General features: G+C 40.7%; 1 protein-coding gene across 5 annotated transcripts in view; it reads left to right on the top strand.

The window, feature by feature from the left end:
• The window catches only part of LOC141092946 (hematopoietic lineage cell-specific protein-like), a 109,719-nt gene that overhangs the window by 74,724 nt on the left and 18,983 nt on the right, over positions 1–16,012 (top strand). For all 5 annotated transcript variants that reach the window (XM_073579319.1, XM_073579317.1, XM_073579318.1 and 2 more), the window contains one exon: positions 1,020–1,165. In XM_073579319.1, coding sequence (XP_073435420.1) covers positions 1,020–1,165 — 146 coding nt within the window. The remainder of the gene's footprint in view (positions 1–1,019; positions 1,166–16,012) is intronic.

The raw sequence follows: 16,012 nt of genomic DNA, 5'->3' as shown, positions 1-16,012 counted from the left end.
AGTCCAGTATTTCATCTTATGTTATTTGTGGTTTTTTCTTTGCATCCAGAACAATTTTCCAGGCAGTTGTGGACAAAATGTTTGTTGGTCTGACCGTGGTTTTTTTTTACAGAGATCCTGATCTTCCATTTGTTAATCACAGTTTGAACGCTGCTGACTGGCATTATCAATTCCTTGGATATCTTTTTGCATCCCTTTTATACAGTTCAACTACCATTTCACGTAGATCCACTGACAATTCTTTTGCTTTCCCCATGACTTACAATCCAGAAATGTTAGTGGCTGGATGAAAGATGCAAGAGTCTGTTTTGTCTACTGTGTTTTCTTTTACATGTTTTTAGCTTTAATAAAATTAATATATTTACTTTTCATATTGTGATCATCTCAATTCTGTGCACTTTATGTTAGTTGTTTATCTCTGTGTATGCCCGAGCTGCTTTACTAAAACATTCTTAGTGTACGCTCATCTATACTCTTCAGTCAAAATACATAGAAATGTAGAATTGTAAAGAGTAAATTTCAAATCTGGAGGTCAATAATTATCTGAGATCCAGTGTGATCTTTTCTCATTTCTATGGCTTAGTACAATTCACATACGGTATATTTTTTTTTAATCTCAAACGTGAAAAATGATCTGTGTTTTTTCAGCAACCTGGATCAATTTTTGGTCTGTATGTTAATTTTTACAATCATTGTTGCATTCATTTTTTCTGATGAAAAAAAAAAAAAACATTCTTCACCACTACTGCCCAATAACAGATCACATTTGTGTGCTCTCCATTTTTTTTCCCCACAGAGCCACGGACACTTTCTTCCACAATATGGATGAAATGTCTCTGGACTTTTTTTTTGTAGACAAAAAAATAACATATGACAAGACACATTCAATGTTATGGGGCTGATATTTCTCAACAAAAATAACAGATAGCACAAAAAATCTGATGTGTGAAACATTCCTTTAGATTCTTTAGATTTAACTTTTTAATAGTGAACACTTGCTTTGAATAAAATACTTTCAGTGACAAGTGGAGCTCAGAACCTAAGATCTCGTTTTGAGAATATGGCTAAGGTAGCAGAGGAGGAAAATCGTCAAAAAGCAGAGGAAGAGAGAGCCAGGAGACAGAAGAAAGATAAGATGGAGCGAGAGGCACAAGCAAAGAAGGAGGTGAGAAAAAAATGAAATTCTCCTTGCTAATATCCAAACATGGTATACTCATATAGTAAGTGTACAAAGATTCTTGACTAGTGACGAGCGAACATGCTTGGATAAGGTGTTATCTGAGCATGCTTGTGTGCTGAGTGTCTTCGGCGTGCTCGAAAAATATGGTCGTGTCCCCGCGCAACTGCATGTCTCGCGGCTTACAAACAGGCATTCTCTGCATGTGTTGCAACTGTCAAAACGCCATAAGACATGCAGCCGTGGAGTCTCGAACATATTTTTCAAGCATGCCGAAGACACTCAGTTAGCACCCGAGCATGCTCGGATAACACCTTCTCTGAGCACGTTCGCTCATCACTATTCTTAACCCGTAGGGAAAAAAATGACTGATAAAGCAAAAAGTGGATATTAAATGAACAACTATACCATATAATACTGTAGTGCCATTTATTATTCATGAACCTAGTAATGAACTGCGTGCAGAACAAAAGGACTGCAGAATATGTTTGTCCTTGTGACATCAAGTCCATTAACTCCTGTGCTGTATGCTGTTCTGTTCATGCTCAATGACTTCAGGGCACACATACAGTGGGGCAAAAAAGTATTTAGTCAGTCAGCAATAGTGCAAGTTCCACCACTTAAAAAGATGAGAGGCGTCTGTAATTTACATCATAGGTAGACCTCAACTATGGGAGACAAACTGAGAAAAAAAAATCCAGAAAATCACATTGTCTGGGTTTTTTTCATTTTATTTGCATATTATGGTGGAAAATAAGTATTTGGTCAGAAACAAGCAATCAAGATTTCTGGCTCTCACAGACCTGTAACTTCTTCTTTAAGAGTCTCCTCTTTCCTCCACTCATTACCTGTAGTAATGGCACCTGTTTAAACTTGTTATCAGTATAAAAAGACACCTGTGCACACCCTCAAACAGTCTGACTCCAAACTCCACTATGGTGAAGACCAAAGAGCTGTCAAAGGACACCAGAAACAAAATTGTAGCCTTGCACCAGGCTGGGAAGACTGAATCTGCAATAGCCAACCAGCTTGGAGTGAAGAAATCAACTGTGGGAGCAATAATTAGAAAATGGAAGACATACAAGACCACTGATAATCTCCCTCGATCTGGTGCTCCACGCAAAATCCCACCCCGTGGGGTCAGAATGATCACAAGAACGGTGAGCAAAAATCCCAGAACCACGCTGGGGGACCTAGTGAATGAACTGCAGAGAGCTGGGACCAATGTAACAAGGCCTACCATAAGTAACACACTACGCCACCATGGACTCAGATCCTGCAGTGCCAGACGTGTCCCACTGCTTAAGCCTGTACATGTCCGGGCCCATCTGAAGTTTGCTAGAGAGCATTTGGATGATCCAGAGGAGTTTTGGGAGAATGTCCTATGGTCTGATGAAACCAAACTGGAACTGTTTGGTAGAAACACAACTTGTCGTGTTTGGAGGAAAAAGAATACTGAGTTGCATCCATCAAACACCATACCTACTGTAAAGCATGGTGGTGGAAACATCATGCTTTGGGGCTGTTTCTCTGCAAAGGGGCCAGGACGACTGATCCGGGTACATGAAAGAATGAATGGGGCCATGTATCGTGAGATTTTGAGTGCAAACCTCCTTCCATCAGCAAGGGCATTGAATATGAAATGTGGCTGGGTCTTTCAACATGACAATGATCCAAAGCACACCGCCAGGGCAACGAAGGAGTGGCTTCGTAAGAAGCATTTCAAGGTCCTGGAGTGGCCTAGCCAGTCTCCAGATCTCAACCCTATAGAAAACCTTTGGAGGGAGTTGAAAGTCCGTGTTGCCAAGCGAAAAGCCAAAAACATCACTGCTCTAGAGGAGATCTGCATGGAGGAATGGGCCAACATACCAACAACAGTGTGTGGCAACCTTGTGAAGACTTACAGAAAACGTTTGACCTCTGTCATTGCCAACAAAGGATATATCACAAAGTATTGAGCTGAAATTTTGTTTCTGACCAAATACTTATTTTCCACCATAATATGCAAATAAAATGAAAAAAAAACAGACAATGTGATTTTCTGGATTTTTTTTTCTCAGTTTGTCTCCCATAGTTGAGGTCTACCTATGATGTAAATTACAGACGCCTCTCATCTTTGTAAGTGGTGGAACTTGCACTATTGCTGACTGACTAAATACTTTTTTGCCCCACTGTATACTGGATTGAGCCTAAGGCTGGAGTCACACATAACGTATAAAAATCGGTCCGTTTTTTACCACCGAGAATTGCATCAATGTTTCATGAACAGTGATCCGAATATAATCCCTTTTTGATGCAAGGATGCGATTTACTTGCATCAAAATATCCGTGTGATATCCGTATGACAAGATTTTCTCGCCGGCTAGCAAAATGGACATATAATGGAACCCAATGACAGGTTAAAACACAAACGAAAGAATAGATATATACACATAAAATACATATATGTATGTCATTGAGACACATATATATTTATAGTTCATAGAGTTCTACATAGCATAATAGCTGCTAAGTCAATTGCCGGCTTCTGTAAAATCATTACAGAACCCGACATGATATTGACACATGGTTTACATATAGTAAACTATGGCATATCAAAATGAATTATATATGTCAGAGTTTAATAAATTTATTAGTTTGTGTTAGTAAAAATTTGGAACTCTAGGGGTTAAATTTAAGGCTATGATTGCAGAAAATATTGCGTGGGCTCCCACACAATTTTCTCCGCCAGAGAGGGAAAACCAGAGAGTGAGGGCAGATATTAATAGCCTAGGGAGGGACCACAGATATTGCCCCCCCCGGGCTACAAACATCTGCCCCCAGTCACCCCAGAAAGGTGCATCTGTAAGATGAGCCTTTCCTGGCACTTAGGCTCTCTATTCCCACTGCCTTTATTGGTGGCATGTGGGTTAATAAGGGATTAAAGTCCTCTTGCAATTGAAAGGTGACATTAAGCCGGGTCAATAAGACACCTTTCCATTATTAATCCAATAGTAGTAAAGGTTTAAAAAAGACACACACACATATTAATTAAAAATTATTTTAATGAAATAATTACACAAAGTTTTTGACCAAATGCATTATGCTGCCAATCCAACAGAATCGCTTGTTCTCTTCAGCAGTGAATAACATTTAGAAAACCTAAATCATTTTCCTATGACAATAATGGCAATGTAAGCATAAAAAATTGGATCCTGCACGGTTGATCCATATGGGATCCGATTTTTTTGCTCACCTATAGACTTGAATAGGCAAGTCTCATCCAAAATGTAGAAGAGACTACGGCAGAATGCAATTTTTTTTCTCTCTGACATTTCATCCGTGTGAAAAAAGCGGTTATCTGAACAAAGTCGAATAACATTGGTTCTAGAGCTGCCCGTTATTTCCACGGACATCACTCAGTCCGAACATACATACAGTCATGTGAATATAGCCTTAGGTTGAAATGAAAGTGAGTGCAGACACTGTCTATGGAAACCACTCTAGTCTTTGCCATACCTTAGTTGCCAATGTGCTCTACTCCCCCATTATCTCTTTAGTTCTTTTAGTTTCTTAATGCGCTAGTATTCAACTACTTCAGTTTTGTGGAAATGTAATGTCATAATGGACAACACATGATTTTTCTGAACAAATTTTTTTTGTAGCCGGGGAAACTGGCAGTGCGGGAATGAAGGATCATTAGGGTATGTGTGTAAGCAGGTGCTGATATGCAGTATGCAAGGATTGCAGAGCAGTAGGGTATAACAATATTATTTAATTTAACAGTAATGATGGAATAATCTCCTCTCAGGGAGTGAATAAGCAGTAAACAAGAATTAAAGAAACAGTAAGAATTAATGCAACAGTCTGAAGTTCAAACAACACTTATTGTGGCTCCTGTTGGTGCTCCTTAGTCCACAGTCCGATGGGGGTTGTAGTTCCGGCAACGGCCGGTGTAGAGTCCTCCGATAAGGTCCAATATTAGCGTTCCGTCTTCTGGCGGCAGCGGGCAGTCTCCGATTTTACCAACTGAGCCCCTAGTCCATAAGCCTGAATAGACAAAGTTAAAGAAGTTGCAGGAATCCCTGGGAACAAATGTGAGCTGATGCAGCAGTGGGGATCGTGACTCATTGTCCTGTAACCGGCCTACACTTCTCTGCACAAGCGCGGTCCTACGTTTAGCCGTGCGCACGGCGCTTCCCACAATGACTGTCCCACTGGAGTGCTCAGGAGATGTCGACCACAGTATGTCGCAGCGCTGCTGCTCGGGGTGCAGAGCCCTCTCCCAACCCCCCTGCACTCTCCCTGACGGTGGGAAACTCCTTCCTGCTTTGCGCGCTTTCAGCTCTCGCTTAAACATGCCCCCTCTTCCCGGGTCAAGGGGTCTGTCTGGTCCCCTATTCCTTCCCCTGGGAAACATGGGGCACAGTTCCAGACCCGGCTCAATGCAGGTACCCGCAGCCTGGTCTTCCTCCTTACATGTGCGCACAATGTCTTTTGCATGCAAACTCCACCTGGAACCTGCCTGAAAAAGCACTAAAAAACCTTGAAAACAATGAACATATGCACAGCAATGTAAAAATGACTTTGAAAGCCACGAAGTAGCTAAAAGAAGTGACCAGTCCATCTTTTGGTGGCTTCAGCTTGGAAGCCTTCACTGTGTTAACCCCATCCCGACCTTTGATGCCACATACAGTTGTGGCCAAAACTATTGACACCCCTGCAATTCTGTCAGATTATACTCAGTTTCTTCCTGAAAATGATTGCAAACACAAATTATTTGGTATTATTATCTTCATTTAATTTGTCTTAATGAAAAAACGCAAAAAGAATTGTCCTAAAGCCAAATTGGATATAATTCCACACCAAACATAAAAAAGAGGGTGGATGTGGACGGAAAAGAAAAATTGACAAGAGATTTCAACGCAAGATTGTGCGGATGTTGCATAAAGAACCTCGACAAACATCCAAACAAGTTCAAGCTGCCCTGCAGTCCGAGGGTACAACAGTGTCAACCCGTACTATCCGTCGGCGTCTGAATGAAAAGGGACTCTATGGTAGGAGACCCAGGAAGACCCCACTTCTTATCCCGAGACATAAAAAAGCCAGGCTGGAGTTTGCCAAAACTTACCTGAAAAAGAATAACACATTTTGGAAGAATGCTCTCTGGTCAGATGAGACAAAAGTAGAGCTTTTTGGGCAAAGGTATCAACATAGAGTTTACAGGAGGAAAAAAAGAGGCATTCAAAGAAAAGAACACGGTCCCTACAGTCAAACATGGTGGAGGTTCCTTGATGTTTTGGGGTTGCTTTGCTGCCTCTGGCACTGGACTGCTTGACCATGTGCATGGCATTATGAAGTCAGAAGACTACCAACAAATTTTGCAGCATAATGTAGGGCCCAGTGTGAGAAAGCTGGGTCTTCCTCAGAGGTCATGGGTCTTCCAGCAGGACAATGACCCAAAACACACTTCAAAAAGCACTAGAAAATGGTTTGAGAGAAAGCACTGGAGACTTCTAAGGTGGCCAGCAATGAGTCCAGACCTGAATCCCATAGAACACCTGTGGAGAGATTTAAAAATGGCAGTTTGGAGAAGGCACCCTTCAAATATCAGGGACCTGGAGCAGTTTGCCAAAGAAGAATGGTCTAAAATTCCAGCAGAGCATTGTAAGAAACTCATTGATGGTTACCGGAAGCGGTTGGTCACAGTTATTTTGGCTAAAGGTTGTGCAACCAAGTATTAGACTGAGGGTGCCAATACTTTTGTCTGGCCCATTTTTGGAGTTTTGTGTCAAATGATCAATGTTTTGCTTTTTGCTTCATTCTCTTTTGTGTTTTTTCATTTAAGACAAATTAAATGAAGATAATAATACCAAAGAATTTGTGTTTGCAATCATTTTCAGGAAGAAACTGAGTATTATCTGACAGAATTGCAGGGGTGTCAATACTTTTGGCCACAACTGTAGGCATCATGAAAAGTCATGCCAATCCGACCCATGACGCCTATGTGGCGTCATGAATTGATTGCCCCCTGCGGGTCGGGGGACTGGGGTCACTCAAAGGTCACCTGACCCGCACACACATGACCCTTTGTACTTCACCCCAGGGAGGGTGGCTTAACCCCCCCATGGCTACGATCGCTCTGATTGGCTGTTAAATGTGAAACAGCCAATCAGAGCGATTTGTAATATTTCACCAATGAAATTTGGTGAAATATTACAATCCAGCCATGGCCGATGCTGCAATAGCATCTGCCATGGCTGGAGACCGAGATCCGACACCTCCACCGACTGACAGCACCAATTGGCCCCCGCCCCCGACTGGCGCCGCCGTTAACATCTGCTCCCCGCCCCCTTGCCTCCGCTCCCCCATGTTCTGATTTCCCCCTCACTCCTCCTCGGTACCTCCTATGTCCCTCTGGCCGTCCCAGTGCCCCGCCGTCCTGGATCATGGGCACCACCAGATTCTGCCGGCTACAGATTCATTCTTTCATTTTGATCACTGTGATAAATTCTCACAGTGATCAAAATAAAAAAAGTAAATAAACCCCCTCTTTATCACCCCCATAGGTAGGGACAAATAATAAAATAAAGAAAATAATTTTATTTTTCCATTAAGGTTAGAAGTAGGGTTAGGGTTAGAAATAGAGTTAGGGTTGGAATTAGGGTTGGAATTAGGGATAGGGTTGGAATTAGGGTTGGGATTAGGGTTAGGGTTGGAATTAGGGTTAGGGTTGGAATTAGGGTTAAGATTAAGGTTAGGGGTGGGTTGGGGTTGAGATTAGGGTTAGGTTTGTGGTTAGGGTTAAAGTTGGGATTAGGGTTAGGGGGTTTGGGGTTAGGGTTGGAGTTAGAATTGAGGGGTTTCCACTATTTAGGTACATCAGGGGGTCTCCAAACGCGACATGGCGCCACCATTTATTCCAGCCAATTTGCGATCAAAAAGTCAAACAGTGCTCCCTCCATTCTGAGCCTCGACATGTGCCCAAACAGTGGTTTACCCCCACATATAGGGTATCAGCATACTCAAGAAAAATTGCACAACAACTTTGGGGGTCTAATTTCTCCTGTTACCCTTGGGAAAATAAAAAATTGGGGCTACAAAATCATTTTTTGAGGAAAAAAAGATTTTTTATTTTCATGGCTCAGCGTTATAAACTTCTGTGAAGCACTTGGGGATTCAAAGTGCTCACCACACATCTAGATAAGTTCCTTGGGGTCTAGTTTCCAAAATGGGGTCACTTGTGGGGGGTTTCCACTGTTTAGCACATCAGGGGCTCTGCAAACGTAACATGACGCCCGCAGACCATTCCATCAAGTCGGCATTTCAAAACGTCAGTACTTCCCTTCCAAGCTCCGACGTGTGCCCAGACAGTGGTCCCCCCAACATATGGGGTACCAGCGTACTCAGGACAAACTGGGCAACAACTTTTAGGGTCAAATTTCTCCTGTTACCCTTGTGAAAATAAAAATTGCGAGCTAAAAAAATCATTTTTTGAGGAAAAAAAATGATTTTTTATTTTCACAGCTCTGCGTTATAAACTTCTGTGATATATGATGATATATGTCATCCCCTGAGGAAGAAGTGTTATGGACATCGAAACGCGTTGGGAAATAAAAGGTTAATTTATCTACGTGATCTGGATTTGATATTCTGTCTAGCAGCGCACATAAGTCCAAGAATTTTATTCCATAAGAGATTTACCACACGTCTAGATAAGATCCTTTGGGTCTAGTTTCCAAAATTGGGTCACTTGTCGGGGGTTTCTACTGTTTAGGCACATCAGGGGCTCTGCAAACGCAACATAACGCCCGCAGAACATTCCACCAAACTCTGCATTCCAAAATGGCGCTCCTTCCCTTCTGAGCTCTCCCATGTGCCCAAACAATGGTTCCCCCCCACATACTGTATGGGGTATCGGTGTACTCAGGACAAATTGCACAACAACTTTTGTGGTCCAATTTCTCCTGTTAACCTTGTGAAAATAAAAAAGTGGGCTAAAAAATCATTTTTGTGGAGAAAAAAGATTTTTTATTTTCACTGCTCTGCGTTATAAACTTCTGTGAAGCATTTGGGGGTTCAAAGTGCTCACCACACATCTAGGTAAGTTCCTTGGGGGGTCTAGTTTCCAAAATTGGGTCATTTGTGCGGGAGCTACAATGTTTAGGCACACAGGGGCTCTCCAAATGCGACATGGTGTCCGATAACGATTGGAGCTAATTTTCCATTCAAAAAGTCAAAGGGCGCACCTTTCCTTCCGGGCCCTGCCGTGCGCCCAAACAGTGGTTTATGACCACATATGAGGTATTGGTGTACTCAGGAGAAATTGCCCAACAAATTTTAGGATCCATTTTATCCTGTTACCCATGTGAAAGTGAAAAAATTGATGCTAAAAGAAAATTTATGTTGGAAAAATGAAAATGTCCATTTTTTCCTTCCACGTTGCTTTAGTTCCTGTGAAGCACCTGAAAGGTTAATAATCTTCTTGAATGTAGTTTTGAGTAGCTTGAGGGGTGCAGTTTTTAGAATGGTGTCACTTTTGGGTATTTTCTGCCATATAGACCCCTCAAAGTGACTTCAAATGTGAGGTGGTCCCTTAAAAAAATGGTTTTGTAAATTTTGTTGTAAAAATGAGAAATCGCTGGTCAACTTTTAACCCTTATAACTTCCTACCAAAACAAAATTTTGTTTCCAAAATTGTGCTGATGTAAAGTAGACATGTGGGAAATATTATTTATTAGCTATTTTGTGTCACATAACTCTCTGGTTTAACAGAATAAAAATTCAAAATTTGAAAATTGCAAAATTTTCAAAATTTTTGCCAAATTTCCATTTTTTTCACAAATAACCGCAAAAATTATCGACCTAAATTTACCACTAAGGCCAGTTTCACACATCAGTGGCTCCGGTATGTGTAGTGACAGTTTTCTCACGTACTGGAGACACTGACACACGTAAACACATTCTAATGTAATGTAAACACATACCGCACATGGATGGCATCCGTGTGCCATCTGTGTGCATTTTTAGAAGTCATAGGGTTAACATTTAAACCAATTTTTTCAATACACGGACACACAGACAGCACACGGATGGTACACATGGACATACGGACAGTACACGGATCACACACGGATGGCCTACGTATCCACACGGACACACGGACACGGATAGCTCCGGTACCGGTTTTTCCGGTACCGGAATTATCTGGACGTGCGAAACTGGCCTAACATGAAGCCCAATAAGTCACAAAAGAAATCTCAGAATCACTAGGATGCGTTGAAGCGTTCCTGAGTTATTACCTCATAAAGGGACACTGGTCAGAATTGCAAAAAATGGCCAGGTCATTAAGGTCAAAATATGCTGGGTCATGAAGGGGAAAATATGGGATAAATAAAAAAATAAACATTGCTGCAAAAACAATCCAATATGTCACTTCAGGGAAAGCACTGACAATGTTTCCTTGCATTGTCTTCTGCTTCAAAAACAATTGAAGTGTGAAGGCATCTAAAAGGCGCCATATGCACAACCCCTTAGAAAAATCTGTTTAAATCTTCCTTACAGAAGGTTGATAAAATATCCCCACAAAATTTTAATTGTAAACCAAGCCCTTATAAAGTAATAATACACGCCATTATTGTGATTGCTCACCAATTGCAGCTGTATCCTTGCTTCTGAATATCCTGGGCAAGACGGAGTGGCATTTTGTTGTCCTACCAAGTTCCCAGGGGCACAGGTACAACCAGCTTCCCCTAGTTATTGCATGCTCCCTTAATGGTATCTCAAGGTAAACTTTATAACTTTTGCAAACATGTGTATAATTAGCATAAAACATTATATTGGGTAGTGTATTCCATTTATTGCAAGATAATTTTTCAAAAAACAATAAAGCTCCATTGTGTAAAAACTTGAGGTAGGTGCATCTCAGTACATGGACAAAGAAAATCCTCTGGACATGAACTCCTAAGAAGAATTGTGATTTTGCATAATCTCACACATAGAGTAGTAATTACCGTATATACTTGTGTATAAGGTGACCCGTGTATAAGCTGACCCCCTTAATTTTGCAAAAAAAACTGGGAAAACTTGCATCAGCTACTGGTAAATTTCAAAAGTAAAAATAGATACCAATAAAAGTAAAATTAATTGAGACATCACTAGGATAAATGTTTTTGAATATCCATATTGACTCAGGAGCCCCATATAATGCTCCATAAAGTTCATGATGGGCCCCATAAGATGCTCCATAGATAATGCCCCCATATGCTTCCCCATAAGATGCTCTACAGATTATGCCCCTATATGCTGCCCCATAAGATGCTCCATAGATTATGCCCCTATATGCTGCCCCATAAGATGCTCCATACAGTTAGGTCCATATATATTTGGACAGACACAACATTTTTCTCATTTTGGTTCTAGACATTACCAAAATGAATTTTAAACAAAACTATTCAGATGCAGTTGAAGTTCAGACTTTCAGCTTTCATTTGAGGGTATCCACATTAAAATTGGATGAAGGATTTAGGAGTTTCAGCTCCTTACCATGTGCGGGTGTTTTTAAAGGGACCAAAAGTAATTGAACAGATTAAATAATTGTAAATAAAATGTTCATTTCTAGTACTTGGTTGAAAACCCTTTGTTGGCAATGACTGCCTGAAGTCTTGAACTCATGGGCATCACCAGACGCTGTGTTTCCTCCTTTTTGATGCTCTGCCAGGCCTTCACTGCGGTGGTTTTCAGTTGTTGTTTGTTTGTGGGCCTTTCTGTCTGAAGTTTAGTCTTTAACAAGTGAAATGCATGCTCAATTGGGTTGAGATCAGGTGACTGACTTGGCCATTCAAGAATATTCCACTTCTTTGCTTTAATAAACTCCTGGGTTGCTTTGGCTTTATGTTTTGGGTCATTGTCCATCTGTAGTATGAAAAGACGACCAATCAGTTTGGCTGCATTTGGCTGGATCTGAGCACACAGTATGGCTCTGAATACCTCAGAATTCATTTGGCTGCTTCTGTCCTGTGTCACATCATCAATAAACACTAGTGACCCAGTGCCACTGGCAGCCATGCACACCCAAGCCATCACACTGCCTCCGCCGTGTTTTACAGATGATGTGGTATGCTTTGGATCATGAGCTGTACCACGCCTTCGCCATGCTTTTCTCTTTCCATCATTCTGGTAGAGGTTGATCTTGGTTTCATCTGTCCAAAGAATGTTCTTCCACAACTGTGCTGGCTTTTTTAGATTTTTTTTAGCAAAGTCCAGTCTAGCCGTTTGATTCTTGATGCTTATGAGTGGCTTGCACCGTGCAGTGAACCCTCTGTATTTACTTTCATGCAGTCTTCTCTTTATGGTAGATTTGGATATTGATACGCCTACCTCCTGGAGAGTGTTGTTCACTTGGTTGTCTGTTGTGAAGGGGTTTCTCTTCACCATGGAGACTATTCTAGGATCTTCCACCACTGTTGTCTTCCGTGGGCGCCCAGGTCTTTTTGCATTGATGAGTTCACCAGTATCTCAGGATGTACCAAACTGTAGATTTTGCCACTCCTAATGTTGTAGCAATTTCTCGGATGGGTTTTTTCAGCTTAAGGATGGCTTGTTTCACCTGCATGGAGTGCTCCTTTGACCGAATGTTTCCTTCACAGCAAAACCTTCCAAATGCAAGCACCACACCTCAAATCAACTCCAGGCCTTTTATCTGCTTAATTGAGAATGACATAATGAAGAGATTGCCCACACCTGTCCATGAAATAGCCTTGGAGTCAATTGTCCAATTACTTTTGGTCCCTTTAAAAACAGGGTGGCACATGTTAAGGTGCTGAAACTCCTAAACCCTTCATCCAATTTTAATGTGGATACCCTCAAATGAAAGCTGAAAGTCTGAATGCCAACTGCATCTGAATTGTTTTGTTTAAAATTCATTGTGGTAATGTCTAGAACCAAAATTAGAAAAATGTTGTCTCTGTCCAAATATATATGGACCTAACTGTAGATTATGGCCCATATGCTGCCCCCATAAAATGCTCCATAGATTATGCCCCATATGCTGCTCCATAAAATGCTCCATAGATTATGCCCCCATATGCTGCACCCATAGGATGCTCCATAGATTATGCCCCATATGCTGCCCCCATAAGATGCTCCATACATTATGCCTCCATATGCTGCCCCCATAAGATGCTCCATATATTATGCCGCCATAAGATGCTTCATAGATTATACCCCCATATGCTGCCCCATAGATTATGCCCCCATATGTGGCTCCATAGATTATACCCCATATGCTGCTGCTGCAAATAAAAAAAAAAGACATACTCACCTCTCCGTCGCTGGGCGCCAGGTGCTGATATCACCGAAAAAAGGAGAATGACGGCACTCCAGGAATAAAGAAAAAATATATATTTTATTGTGGAAAATTAAGCCATATTAAAATCAAGTTTCCTGACGCGTTTCGAGTGCCTGGTGTGCACTATTAGTCAAAGGAAACATAAAACTGGTACAACCACAATTATATACACATAAATTAACCTATGAAAAAACACACAATCATGAAAAACACATGTACAATAGACAAAGTGAGAAAGCACCTGAAAGGCAAATTAATGGGTTAAATCTCTTGTAGAACAGATCAATGGATGTATAGCAGTTCATTCATGAACAAAAATAAATTAAATCACATGTATAAAAACTCAATACAAATATAATGAATCATTTTTAAAGTTCATACCCAGGGGGAATCTGATATTGAGTTTCAGAATCCAAAAAAAAAAAAACTTCTCGCATAAAAAGCATTTTCTTGTTTGACACCTCCATGTGCAGGATTTAACACTTTTTCAGAAGCAAAAAATCTGCAAAATGCAAAACTGCCATGGTGAAAGTTCACAAATGTTTGACAATGCCAGAGTAACAAGCATTTTGGCCAGAAACATAAGAGATTTAAAAAAAAATTAAAAAAAAAACAATGATTCTCTTATGTTTCTGGCCAAAATGCTTGTTAAATCATATTTGGAGGTCATACCTAAGGGGAATCTGGTATTGAGTTTCAGAATCCAAAAAGCTTCCCGCATGAAAAGCATTTTTTGTTTGTCACCTCCACGTGCAGGATTTACGGTAACACTTTTTCAAAAGCAAAAAATCTAAAAGATGCAGAATTTCCATGGTGAAAGTTCACAAAATGTTTGACAGCACCAGAGTAACAAGCATTTTTGCCAGAAATATTAGAAAAGTGCTCAGCAATTCTTTTTTTGAGTGTTCTAGAAGTACATCCTATATATTGAACATTACATATGTTACAAAAAATACAATAGATGACACTTTGGGAATTGCAATTAATAAATGAAGAAATCTTTTGAACAAATCCAGGAACTGAGAAAGAAAAAATTTCTTTAGTTTTCTCATGGGCAAAGCTGCAAACATTACAGCGGCTATCTGCACATTTGTGGAAACCTTCCACAGATAACCATGATTTTTTGCATGAACGCTCTTGGAATAAACTAGGAGAAAGCACATTGCTGAGACTGAAGCCCCTTTTAGGCTGGAGTCACACACAACGATAAAAAAAATCGGTCCGATTTTGACGGACCGAAATCGCACAAAGGTTTCTTGACCAGGGATCTGTCTGTCATCCGAATTTCCTGCGATGATCCGATTTTATTCGTATCTAAGAATCCGTTTGACATCCGTCTGGCGATTTTTTTTTCTCAGAGCTTTGCAAAATGGACAAATAACGGTTTTTAGGCCTAAAACTAATTTAAATCATCATCCCGCCCTATATTTATGGGAACTCCAACAGGTGTGAGCCTGCTACCTTTGCCATAGAGTCAGTGCTTGGATTTTGTTAGCTCTGCTTAGTGCTAAACATGACAGACAGGCTGACTTTTAACAGCACTGAGCGTGTTCTTTTCTATTGGGTTATATCCCGACGTTTTGGTGATCAATACCATGTGATTGTGGATCCGAGGAGGCGTAGACGAATGTGGGTCCATCCGCTTTTGGTGCGCAGGATATCTAAAGGCCATTTCCACCGTCTCTATACATCTCTGCATAGCCATCCTGAGAAGTTCTTTCAATATTGTCAGATGAGCCTTGCTACATTTGATCTTTTGCTGGAGATTGTGCGCCCTGGTATCACGTTTCAGGACACGAGGATGCGCAAAGTTATTTCTGCAGAGGAGCGGCTTCTCCTCACCTTACGGTATGTCTTAAAGCAATATTTTAGAATTTTGGATAACTAGAGGCGGAAGACCTGTGAAGACTCAGACGTCAAGGTTAGATTTCAGAAAGGCAGATTTTAAGGGATTCAGAAAGAGAATTGGAGGGATCCAATGGCTGGATATCCTTAAAGACAAAAATGTCCAGGAAGGATGGGAAATCTTGAAAAATGAAATTCTCAAAGGACAGTTGTTAACAATTCCGAAAAGAGGGAAGAATAGGAAGCATTTAAGGAAACCAGGATGGATGAACACAGAACTTAAGCACATGCTAAAAAGAAAGAAAAAAATGTTTATAAAATGGAAAGAGGGAGGCATATCTAAAGAAGAATATAATGCTGTCTGCAGAACCTGCAGGGCACAAATCAGATTATCTAAAGCTGAAAATGAATTGAGGCTTGCAAGAGATGTCAAAAGCAATAATAAAGGATTTTGGGGATATGTCAAAAGTAAAAGAAAAGTCAAAGATGCTATAGGATTTTTACAGGATGAAAATGATGAAATGGTAAGTCAGGATGTTGAGAAGGCTGAACTTTTAAATTCCTATTTTGCATCTGTTTTCTCTCAGAAAGGAAATGTAACATCAACTGTTATTCACTGTCCTATTAAGGGAATTGAAGAATCCAGGATATCTATAAACAGA

This window comes from Dendrobates tinctorius, unplaced genomic scaffold (assembly GCF_039654945.1).
Source record: "Dendrobates tinctorius isolate UK_male_01 unplaced genomic scaffold, ASM3965494v1 ptg000062l, whole genome shotgun sequence".
In the NCBI taxonomy this organism is placed as follows: Eukaryota; Metazoa; Chordata; class Amphibia; order Anura; family Dendrobatidae; genus Dendrobates; species Dendrobates tinctorius.
This window is presented reverse-complemented; position numbering and strand designations above follow the sequence as displayed.